Source organism: Gossypium raimondii, chromosome 4 (genome assembly GCF_025698545.1).
Source record: "Gossypium raimondii isolate GPD5lz chromosome 4, ASM2569854v1, whole genome shotgun sequence".
NCBI classification, from domain to species: domain Eukaryota; kingdom Viridiplantae; phylum Streptophyta; class Magnoliopsida; order Malvales; family Malvaceae; genus Gossypium; species Gossypium raimondii.
Window position 1 is genome coordinate 45828592 of NC_068568.1, and position 12638 is coordinate 45841229.

Genomic DNA, 12638 nt, shown 5'->3' on the forward strand with positions numbered 1-12638 from the left:
TGTAAAAAGTTACAAAAGATCCACTTACATCGATGTAAAATTCAGATTGCTTCAAAATATAATCCTATAGAAAGTTACGAAGTGTATAAAATTACATTAATTTTATATTGATATAAGTGAATCTCTCCGAAACAAAAATTCCTAATTCATATTTATTCAAGAGATTACTCTACTTTCTCCCAAGCATACCAAATGCATACTCTTCCCATCATACTGAATTCTACCCATTTGGGCCAACAACATAAAATAGTAATGACTAAGCTCTTGTTGCCACTTGAGAGACCAGGGTTCAAACCTTGCTATTATCATGCCTTCCCTCAATTTGTAATCTATAATTATTATAAAATTTTCGATTAAGTTGGTAACACAGGTTAATCGGGTATCAACTTAATTGGAAAAAGACTAATGCACTTTTTTGTTAAATGATGCTTGTATCTTCTCATACTTTTATCTAATATTTAAATACAACAAATAAAAACTTAATATCTAAGTTTCAAATCACTTATAATTATTATTAAATAACTTTTTAATAGGAAAAATTTTCATGGGTATGACTTCATCTACTACGTACTAAAAAGAAACCTGCCCCTGGAAAATTTTGTAAATAATATAATATTTTCTTATGCACTTAAAAAGAATAAATCAATAAACAATGGCATTGGAAAGTTGACACTAACAGAACCAATGGTATGGTGAAGGGTCTACTCCTCCGAAATAAGTTTTTAAAGATGGTTCGGAAAACAGTCGATTAATTTCTCAACGAAGATATTATCCTCGATAGAATTTTATCTGTTATTTTTTGTTGAGAGCTTCGGCCAATTAACCTAGTTGATAGAGTCGAGAGTGACTCGATTGGTAAACCTACAAAACTCCAAAAAAAAAAAACAAAAAGTGTTAATATAGAACATATAATAATATAAAACTTACTTACACGTGGAACATATAAACCCACTAACATGCAATCGTAACAATCATGATGTCACCTAAAAAGAAATTATAATTTCTTGAACACTCGATTATATAAAACATAAATTTATAATCAAAATTAAAAGTATTTAAAATAAAGTAATTTATGCTTGATAATTATGAAATCAACATATAATAGTAAATTATATAAATAGTCAATTAATTATAAAAAAATTCATTTTAGGCACCTAAAATAAAAAGTTTATAATTTAAGCACACACGTTACATAGTTCAATCATTTTGATTATTCTGTTAAAATCACAAATAAAAAGTTGATGTGGTAGTTAAAAAATGGGTACAATATTAAATTTAGCCCCAACTTTTATATATTATATTGATTTAGTTATAATTTTAAAAATTAACCCTCAAATTTTATAAATATTCTCAATTTGATCCTAATTCCAAAAAGTTCAAAAAATATATAAAAATATAATAATAAATTTAAATTTGATATTGATATTGATATTAAATAAATTTAAAAAATAAATAAATGTTTGAATCAGATTGGACTGGTTAGACTGGAAATAAACCAAGGTATCAGTCCAAAGAAAGGTATCGAACTGATTGAACCCCAACTAGTAAGAATTGGTCGAACCAATTAAAAGATTGACTGAACATAATTTTTTATTTTTTAATATGATTAACGAACCAGTAATTTGATCGGTTCAACCATCGATTCAATTAGAAAAATATTGTTTATCATAAAGTAATAAACTTTCAAATTATTTGATAAAATAAATGTAATGAGCAAATTAATTACAAATGAATGCATAAATTTTTTCAAAAATATAATTTTGTTAAAAGTAAAATTAATAAAATAACGTAAAACTTTGATTAATTTTGAGTTTTTTAAATTTTTAAGGAAATTAATTTAAAAATCAAAAAATTCAAAAATTAATAAAATAATATTTAATGTATTATTAAAACTTTTTAAAGATTTTTTTCTATTGAGGCTTAAAAAGTATAAAATATGTAAATTAAAAGAAATATAATTTTTTTTAATTTATTTATTTTCTAAAACTGTTTCTATTTTTAAAAATCTTTCATGAATAAAATGAAAAATGCAAAAAATGAAACAAAGACATGAAAAAAAAGCTGTAAAAAATCACACGTGGCATATTTTCCTATGCGGGGCACATATGTAGGGGTGTTTACAGTTCAGTAAAAATCGAATTAACCGATCGAATCGATCTAATTCGATTAATCAGTTGATGGTCAAATTTAGTTCAGATTAATTAATGATTTTTTGAAATTTCAATTATCAGTTAATTTAGTTTAAAATCAGTTAATTAATCGAATTAACCAATTAATTAAAATATTTGTTGTTTTCAAGACTCAGTGTTTGGTTGTTAACTTTTACGGCTTATGTAGAATTTCTAATGTCTTATTTGTTGTTTTCACTTCCCTTTAAAGTTTTTTGAACTATTAAATAAAATAAAATAAACATTAGCAATATATATTTTTATATGTTTTATACTTATTTTAACCAAAAGACAAAAATATATAAATTTCGGTTCGGTTAATGCATTTGAAAAAAACTTCGATTCTGTTAGCAGTTACAAATTTTTACATTTCGAGTAATTCTGTTAGAGTATTAACCGAATCGACCGTTTGAACACCCTTACGTATAGAAGTGGAAATCCAGAGCTGAAAATTTTCATTCAAAATAAGGGCGAATCCAAAAAGACTTAAATAGAAAAATTTCTATTTTAAAGTAAGAATATAACACAAATGTATGCATTAATTTATACAACAATCATTATTAAATTTTATATAAAAGAATCGAGGTTAACTTGGATATGAATTTTAAAATTTTAAAATAAAAATTCTAAATGTATAAAAAAATATAGGGACTTGAAATATACTTTAACCAACATTATTTTATCTTAATCCATGTGCTTAAGTTGACTAATCTCTCGTAAACACATCATACTAAAGGTCTCAATTTAACATCAAAAGTAGAGTGGAATATTCAAGGAATCCAATTGCCATGGACATTTCCACCACATATATTTTAAAGCACAAAATAATAATATCCACAACCTAGGGAGGTAATATGTGGCCGGCCATTAAGTAAACCCCTTTTAAATTGGGTTAAAATATGCAATAAGTCTCTGAGTTCTTCTCAAATTTAAAATTTAGTCTATATATTTTTACTTTTAGAAGTCTAGTCCCTTTATTTTCTAGATTTTAAAATTTAAGTCCAATTGTTAACATTATTTTTTTGGTTAAATTTATTGGCGTGACATTTTGAAATAAAAAAAAATACTTACTTGGTAGTAATATAATTAAAAGAATAGGGTTATGATGAGCATGAATTTAACAAAATAATCTTAATAGTGTTAATAGTTAGACCTAAATTTTGAAATCTAAAAATAGAGGGCTAAATTTCTTTAAAAAATAAAAGGATTAAATTCCAAATTTGAGAATAATACAAGGACCTATGGCATATTTTAACCTTTTAAAAACATTAGGTCTAATTAATCGAGCCTTTGCAGTATTGCAGTATTGGGAAAAAGCATAATAATTTTTTTAGCCCTCCAACTTTACGAAAAAATTCATTTTGTCTCTTCATTTAATTTTTCGCCTCTTTTAACCTTTGAAATTGTATTTTTTTATCAAATCACCCAAAAATAGATAAAAAAGTTAATGTTTATTAATTTTGTTAACGTGGCATGCATGTGGATTGCCACCTATATGACACATCAACATTTGATGGAAAAGTTAATGTTTATTAATTTTGTTGGTTATGGAAAAGTTAATATTTTTAATAATTTTAATGATTTTAGTTTTTAAAAATTGTTTTATATTTTTTGAAATTTTAAATTAAAAAATTAAATATTGACATGTCATCCATGTATTTGCAATGTCAATAAAGTTTAAAAAATGATAATTTTCTATTAAAAACGTAAATTTAAGATTTAAAAAACAAAAAATTTAAAATGAATTTTTTATAAAATTAAAGGATCAAATAAATCATTATACCTTACAAAAAACAGAAGGCTTTTTTTCATATTTGAATATCTTCTTACACAAAAGTTAAAGTTTTGGTTTTAAAAAGTTTGCCAAAATTTTTCCAAAATTTATTTAAGACAAAATTCCTAAAAGTAAAGTTTTGAAAAATAATTGAAGAAAATTAATATCAAACTTATGCCATTAATGTTTAATGTGAAGGAAAATTGATTTCAAATGTTTTTTTAGGAAATCACTTTAGTATTTATTTTAAGCGAAGAAAATGACTTTTTATTTACGTAAATTTAGTATTTAATTTTTAATTAATCAGATATTGTTGAGGTTTAATTATTTATTTTAAATTAAATTAAATTAAATTTAATTTAATTTTTGTTTATTTAGCTTTTCACATAATCTTATATTATACATATGAAATAGGTTATTTGGAAAAAAATCCACATATCGAATTTTCATTAGTTGTCTTAGCATTCACTAACGGTATTAATTTTAAGTATCATAATAATAGATACTACTATAAAACAATAGATGAAAAAGAGTAATATATCATTTTTTTAATGGTAATTAATATTATTGGGATGATACTACTATATAATTTTTAAATAAAATAATTAAAATTAATATCCAAAAATTCAACATATAGTTGATTAGCTTAATGATAAAATTACTTGGGATTCAAGTTAATCGACATGAAATCTAGAATTCAATTCCCATATTTGGTAGTAAAAAAACCTGCCCTGGAAAATTTTGCAAATAATATAATATTTTTTTATGCACTGACAGGAATAAATCAATAAACAAAGACGTTGGAAAGTTGACACTAACAGAACGAATGCTGTGGACCAAATAAAAATCCCAAGTTCTTTTATAATTGCTCAAAATCTTATAAAAAGAAGTCCCATTTCCCATTTCCGGTGTTTTTGTTGTGGTGAGTGTTTTGATGGGGAAGGAACAGAGCTTAGATGAGACTTCAAACTCCATTTCTAATTCTGGAAGTGAAAGAACGCCTCTTTTGAACAAGGAGGTTGGTTTTCTTCTTTCTTTTTATAATTTAATTTGATTTAATTTTCTGGGATTCTTTTATTGGTGATTCTCCTTCACAATAAAAGAATGTTTGTTTCTGTTTTTATGGGAATCTGTAGCCTGCAACCTGCAAAGGGTAGTACTTGAATTTATATGATCGTTTTCGTGTCTTTTTGTTTTCTCCATCAAGTGGGTTTATTTGATTTTTGAGATATGTTAGCCCAATTTTTCATTTCTTAATTATATAATATATATATATATATATATTTAGATGTAGCTATGAAAATATTATGCTCCAAATATATGAAAAAAAAACTTAAAAGGAATCAAGCATATCATGTCGAGCCAGACTCTGATTAGTTTTATTTTTCTAATGGTCTATGACATCAAATTCTTTAGTTAGATTAGGCTTAAGTAAGTGATAATTTGGTTTTCTTCTTCACTCAGCTCTTTAGATTTTAGTTATCTTATGCAGATTTCAAAAGAATTTTTATAGAATTTAGAAGACCAGCTTTTCTTATCTTAGTATTCATTTTAGTTAATGAAAGTGAAATATTGAGAGGAAAAAGAATGAATAGCATAAAATGGAAAATGGAAATTGAGATTATTTCACTGAACCAAGAAAGATACCTAACATAAGTTACAATCTGTTCGCTTTTTCTAATTTAATTTTTGAGGTGCTTAAAAGAAAAAGAAATGCTGAAACAACATTAGAAGAAGACTATTTAAAACATATTTTTATTTTGCAATTTAATATAAGAAATTCACACAAACACTGGTTTAGTGGAAACAATTCACTTTATTTTGTGCAGGCAAGTAAGCAAACAAATGGGCAACAAGCAGCTGAAAGTCCTCTGTCAGACCTTGAGCAAGGCAATGCAGAAGAGGTGATATTTGAAGCTATTTTCCTACATTTTTATTTCCCAATTAGCAAATTTTTTGGGGGGACTTAAGGATTTTTGGTCTTCCTTTTGAAATTTTCAGGCAGTCAATGTTGGATTTTGGAGAGTATTTGCACTGGTTAGTGATGGATTTGTTTCCCATCATTTCTAAGCATGGAGTTCTAACATCAATGTGCATTGAAATGCTTTTTTTCCCTTCAATTTTCAGGCAAAGCCAGATGCTGGGAAGATATTTGTTGCCACCTTTGCATTATTGATAGCATCCACTACAAATCTCTTGATTGTATGTTGTTTCTTATCAAACTTTAGTCTCATAATGCCCCGAATCTTCTTTGTTGTTCTTAAAATTCCTTTATTTACCTTTTATTTTGATCATGATCCATGATTATTTGAGATGAAAAATGAGTACAAACTCATTGCTGTTAACCACAAAGCACATTTTAGGAATAGGATTGGCTCATCATTGACTGTTTATGCTTAAAAAAAAGTCATTTGTCCAGTTCCCTTTGTTTCGAGTGTTGTGTTTCCATGGCCCTTCATTTGTATTTCCATCATCCAGAATAGCTCTAATTCTACTGTAGAAATAAACCCTGATTAGAATTAAAACTACAAAATGCAAAAATTCATCATGATGTATGTATGTAAACTCTTAACAGTTTCCCCCTTAAAACAGCTCACCTTTGATGGTAACCCATTTTTTGGAGATTGTCACATCTTTATGTTCAGTGTCTTCTTTTACATGGCATAGTACACTGTGAAATATTGTTGCCTTCTAAAGAGTGAAAGAAATGTAACGTCGTGCAAGATTATGAATTGCTCCTTCAAACATACTGTATTTTTTTATTTTTCTCTGTTCGGCACAATAGTATGCAAGCAAAAATTGTAACATCAAAGGAATTCTTTCACTTCAAACTCTATTTCCCAGTAAGCTGGAAATGTTCATATGAAACCATTTAGAAATCAAGAGCAGAAGTTAACCGTGAAATAAGGTTTTATCCTGCCCTTACTCTTGTTTCCTCATATTTGCATTATGTCAAATTGCTTTTATTGCAGCCTAAATATGGTGGAATGATCATAGACATTGTTTCAAGAGATATAAGGACACCTGAACAGCAATCAGAGGCCCTGGAAGCTGTCAAGAATACTGTAACATACATTGTGCTGATCGTTGTAATAGGGTATTCCTTTTCCTTTTGTGATTTTCAGGTTCCAGTGTTCTACTAGTTATGGTTTTATTCATAGTTGTCTATTTTAACAATTGGGCATCCATTGATATATGAGATAGTTATGGTTTATCTGGTTTTCGACTTTTCTTAAGTTGGAAAGAAACAATCCTTTTTCTTGTAGCATTTCATATGCTCCTTCATTTTTGAGAGAGATAGATAATGAGTGTTCCCTTACCCTCACATCATTGTGAGATTTTGATGTTTCCATGAGACCAACTTATCCGTTGAAATGCTTCAAGAAAAAAATACAACTCAGGGTCTAGTCATAGATTATCTTAAAAACAGCATTATCTCAGCTTGTCTTCATGTTTTTTGCTTACTATATTGTATATATTGATCTTATAGCAGAGTTTCTGCTAAAATGTCAATTAGTTTTTGCATTTCAAGAAGGTTTGAAGATTTGCAAAAACATACACTGAACCTGAAAATATTGTCTTAAGAATCAGATTCTATAATAAACTTCTATGATGATGTAATTTAGTTGAAGACTAGTTCCTTTTTAGGAATTTTATATCTCTATTTCCTTAGTCTATTGCATCCATATTCATGCATCAACATTATAAACTACATTACTTGATCTTTTGGCTTCAAAAGTTTGACACTATAGTTATTTTTCTCTCATCCATTTAGGTCTGTGTCCACAGCACTTCGGTCATGGCTCTTTTCTTCTGCCAGTGAAAGGGTTGTAGCTCGCCTTAGGCGAGATTTATTCAGTCATCTTATTCATCAGGTCAGGCCAATTAGATCAGCTACTAGTTATATGATATTGCCAGTTAATGATTACCCAGCTTTAAGAATTAAGATTGATGGTTCATGTAACCAATGATTTGATAGTTATTCTGCTCATAGCTTGAATCAGCCTTCTCTTGAAACTTGATTTTCAGCAAAACTGATCCTAAAATAGTTCCAACAGGAAATAGCCTTCTTTGATGTTACTCGAACAGGGGAACTCCTCAGCAGGCTATCTGAGGACACCCAGATTATAAAAAATGCAGCAACAACTAATCTTTCAGAGGCACTCCGGAATCTAGCAACCGCCTCTATTGGTGTTGCCTTCATGTTTTCTTCATCTTGGAAATTAACGTGTATGTGATTTTTTTTGTTCATTTTTTTGTATTGATTCCTCTATCAGATAAGCAGAGTGCTCATGGTAGTTTTTATTCCTGTTAGTGCTATCATTGGCTATAGTACCGGTTATTTCTGTTGCTATACGAAGACTTGGACGCTATCTCAAGGAACTTTCACACAAAACACAAGCAGCAGCTGCAGTAGCATCCTCAATTGCTGAGGTTTATATAAAATATTTCTGATTTCTACTATCACACTAACGTTATTATTGATTATTTGATAGTATATCCTTCATGAGATACTTTAATGTTTAGGAATCTTTTGGAGCCATTCGAACAGTTAGATCATTTGCTCAAGAAGGTTTTGCAATATCAAATTACACTGAAAAAGTTGACGAGACACTGCAGCTCGGACTAAAACAAGCTGTGAGTTTCAGGATGCTAAAGCTTGCTCTCTCTCTATCTTCCTGTCACGCGTATGTTTGGAAGCTAAACTTTGCATAACTTGTATTGTTTTCTTCAACAGAAACTAGTTGGTCTATTCTTTGGAGGAGTAAATGCTGCATTCACATTTTCTGTTATGGCCGTAGTTTTCTATGGTGCCTACTTGACAATAACAGGATTTATGACTGTGGGTTCTCTCACATCCTTCATCCTCTATAGCCTCACTGGTACTTCCTCAATGTTCAAGTTTTGCTTAGTTTCTGCTTATTTATGATGGTTAAATAATTTCATCTCTTGATTGCTGATATGTGGTAAACAACATTCCAAGCTTAACCAATCCGGGAATTTACAAATCTACCGCCTTCATTGGCAGAATTTTGCCACCAAAATTTTTATATAGTATCTCTCTCCGCCTGCAGTTGGATCTGCAGTCTCCTCTTTGTCCGGGTTATATTCAACTGCCATGAAAGCTGCAGGCGCAAGTAGGAGGGTTTTCCAGCTCTTAGATCGTGTGTCAAGCATGCCGAAATCCGGGGACAAGTGTCCAGAAGGGTAAGTCATATTACAATATACTTTTAAAAGTCCAACAGTTTTAAGGCAGTAACTAGATAGTTTTCCTAACATTGAAAATCAAAAGCATAAACTTACCTCATAATACCATTTTTGTCAAGACATTGATTGCTTATAGTCCATGATGTTGTATTCTCAATGGCAGAAATCCTGATGGAGATGTAGAATTGAAAGATGTGTGGTTTGCTTATCCTTCTCGACCGAGTGATATGATACTAAAGGTAACGATTCCCTTGTTATGCCATGGTGATGGATTTGTTTTAGTCGGCCTGCCCTTTTAGGATTTGTAACATGATAAATTTGAAGAAGATCACAGTAAAACAAGGGTAAAATTGAAGTACATAGATTGGCATTGCTCTGGCCAACGAATTCTGATAGAGAAAGAACATTTGTTATTTAGGAGATCAATTTAAGTCATGGTTTTACGATTCTCGAACTGCATGATTTGAAACAGATTACTGTTTGTATTGCAGGGAATAACATTGAAACTAAAACCTGGTTCGAAAGTTGCCCTTGTCGGACCAAGTGGTGGTGGAAAAGTAACATCATCATCCCTTTCCCTATTACTGTTTTTCCATTTTTCTCTGTTGGAGTATTTTAATAGTTGATGTCCTAAATTTCTTAATCTGTTGCAGACCACGATTGCAAACTTAATTGAGAGATTCTACGATCCTTTGAAGGGAGAGATTTTGTTAAATGGAGTTCCTTTAGTGGAAATATCTCATGAATATCTTCACAAAAAGGTAGTCCTCGCTTTTCCGAAATCTCTTGATATCTGCATAGCTTTCATAAAACCTCTAGTCAAGTTCACAACAGGAAACAGATTACCATGGTGTCATTTCAATAGCAACATTATTCGAACCCACCAGTTTGCCACCTCTAATTTAGGCCACCCTTTTAATACAACAGCAGTGCATTTATTTATCTGCTTTGTTTACAGTTTCTCACTTGGCACGCAGCTTTTGTCATTTCAAACTAGAATGGAATGAATATATGGTTTAAGCTTTATATCGGCCATTGGATGGAAATGTGTAAACAGTTATTTAAATTGTATAATTTCACCCTTCTGTATTCATGTTCTAGATACAATAATCGCATTAAATTATCTATGGCTTTCACAAATACTTGATCATTTTGATGCCCGAGATTTCTTTAACACCCTTATTCTTCTTGCCTTTCTGGAATGCAGGTAAGTATAGTCAGCCAGGAACCTGTTCTTTTCAATTGTTCTATAGAGGAGAACATCGCTTACGGGTTCAGTGGAAAATCAAGCAGTTCAGAAATAGAATCTGTAGCTGTGAGTTCTGATCATGTTCTAACTTCTTCCTCTTTGACCAATATCTATAAGCCATCTTCTTGGATTTTGGTTTGTGTATGCATGTATGCTGATAAACTACAATGCTGCAGAAAATGGCTAATGCTCATGAATTCATAGACAAATTTCCGGAAAAGTATAAAACAGTCGTTGGAGAACGTGGTTTGAGGCTCTCAGGAGGTCAGAAGCAAAGAATAGCAATTGCGAGAGCACTATTGATGAATCCAAAAGTGTTGCTGTTGGATGAAGCCACAAGTGCACTGGATGCCGAAAGCGAATACCTTGTCCAGGTGAGACTGAAGTTGCTCCATTTATCTGTTTATCTAATCATGCCCTCTATCCAAATAAAATCCTTACTTTTTTCTTGCACCATATAGGACGCCATGGATTCATTGATGAGGGGTAGGACTGTTCTGGTCATAGCACACAGGCTATCAACAGTCCAAAGTGCTGACACTGTAGCCGTCATATCCAACGGAGAGATAGCCGAAAGTGGCACACATGAAGATCTTCTCTGTAAGGATGGTATCTACACAGCACTCGTTAGGAGGCAACTACAAGGACCAACCACCAAAATATAGTTCCAAAATGGTAAACAAGGTCCATATACTTGTTCTGCTCACCATGTATTATATCCTTGGCATTGTCAGAAAATATAAATATATATTTACATATATTATAGTTCCCTTGCTGACATTATAAGACTACTCGTAGGATACTTCTGAAATAAAATATCCCATTTATGATATATGGTATGTTGAAAGAAAGAGTCATTGTTAGATTTAGGGGACATGAATGTCAGAATTCTGCAGAATACATGCTAAACAAAGTAGGTTCATATATCACAGGGCTGAATTCCCTGAAACAAATTATTGCGCAAAGTAGTGGAATCTTCTCAACCGGAAAACTTACATCACCTTAACTGAGACTTAAGTGGCTTAAACTGCACGGTGGTGAGCAGCATATTAACCATGTGGTTAAAGAGAAATTGTTGAATTGCACCCAACACTTAATAGAAAAGTAAAATTGTATTCCAATAATTGGAACTGTTTACAATTGGGACTAATCTTAATTATTGTCAAGTGAAATATTCAAATGTTTTAATTGTGAAAATTTGTCAGATTTCGTTTGGGATATTTGAATGCAAAATTGTTAACCATTATTTATTGGTTATAGTTATAAATGGGTTTATATTAAGCTATTAAACGTTAATGATATGAAATTTCTTGTAAATTCTGTGTTACTAGCTTTTGCTATTTTAGTATGTGAATAATGAAAAGGATATTTACTATTTTTTGCTTTGGATTTTTATTTCTTTGTGGACAACTTCCCTGAAATGCACCCCATTAGTTCTTGTATCTTGTGATTGAAGCAAAGCAAAGCAATTAGAGTTGTGTTTTCTATACAAATAAAGACTTGTAATATTTGAAGGTCAATCTTTAAAAATTTCCAAACCATGAGCGATGCGGCTAGCAAGGATCCATCACTCCACGTAATATCTTGACGAACCCTACATACTTGTAAACTAAGGCCAGTGTATTATTGTTACTGTAGGTCCTCTTCCATCTCCTTTAGTTGCAGCAATCACAAGGACTGTTTCCACTTTTAGTTTTAAATGAAATATCTAATGTTTCGAAACAATCGTATCCCACGTTTATATTTGAATATGGATCATGACTTTTAGAGACCCTCTATCGCATATGCACCCTAATAATAACTTGACCTGGGTACAGTCGGGGAGTGTATGTACCGAACCACATTCATGATACCAGACGTGCTGAATCCAAAAGGAGTATAATGTGAAGGAATAAGAACAAAAAAAAAGGTTATATCAGAGCCGTTGACATGTTCTCCAATGGAAGCAAGATGTTGATTTTATGGTCAAAATTGGCTCGTCGTCCAGTAATTAAACAAAGCTTCAGTCCACTTCAGATCTTAAAACCATTGCTGGAACACATCATCTTACCTCTCCTCTCAACTTTTGACATGATAACACATTGGCTGCTTTTATCCACAAATTGATCGTTGTATTGCTTGAAGCTTTGCTGTAATTGTTTTATGCCTCCATATTTATATTGTATGTATATAAAAGTTGATACATGTCTTAAACTCTAAAACCATCCCGAATCAAAGCAAAAAAAAGTAGAAATCCATC

General features: G+C 30.6%; 1 protein-coding gene across 1 annotated transcript; it reads left to right on the top strand.

Annotated features, from left to right (window-relative positions):
* Positions 1–4750: 4750 nt before the first annotated feature.
* On the top strand, positions 4751–11231 carry LOC105779820 (ABC transporter B family member 27). Its single transcript, XM_012603758.2, has 17 exons — positions 4751–4960; positions 5772–5846; positions 5944–5979; positions 6070–6144; positions 6915–7039; positions 7718–7817; positions 8001–8172; positions 8258–8376; positions 8470–8580; positions 8681–8825; positions 9018–9150; positions 9314–9389; positions 9642–9707; positions 9804–9911; positions 10358–10465; positions 10576–10773; positions 10861–11231. The coding sequence occupies exons 1-17, from the start codon at positions 4877–4879 to the stop codon at positions 11062–11064; spliced, it is 1935 nt and encodes a 644-aa protein (XP_012459212.1). The 5' UTR covers positions 4751–4876; the 3' UTR covers positions 11065–11231.
* Positions 11232–12638: the final 1407 nt, after the last annotated feature.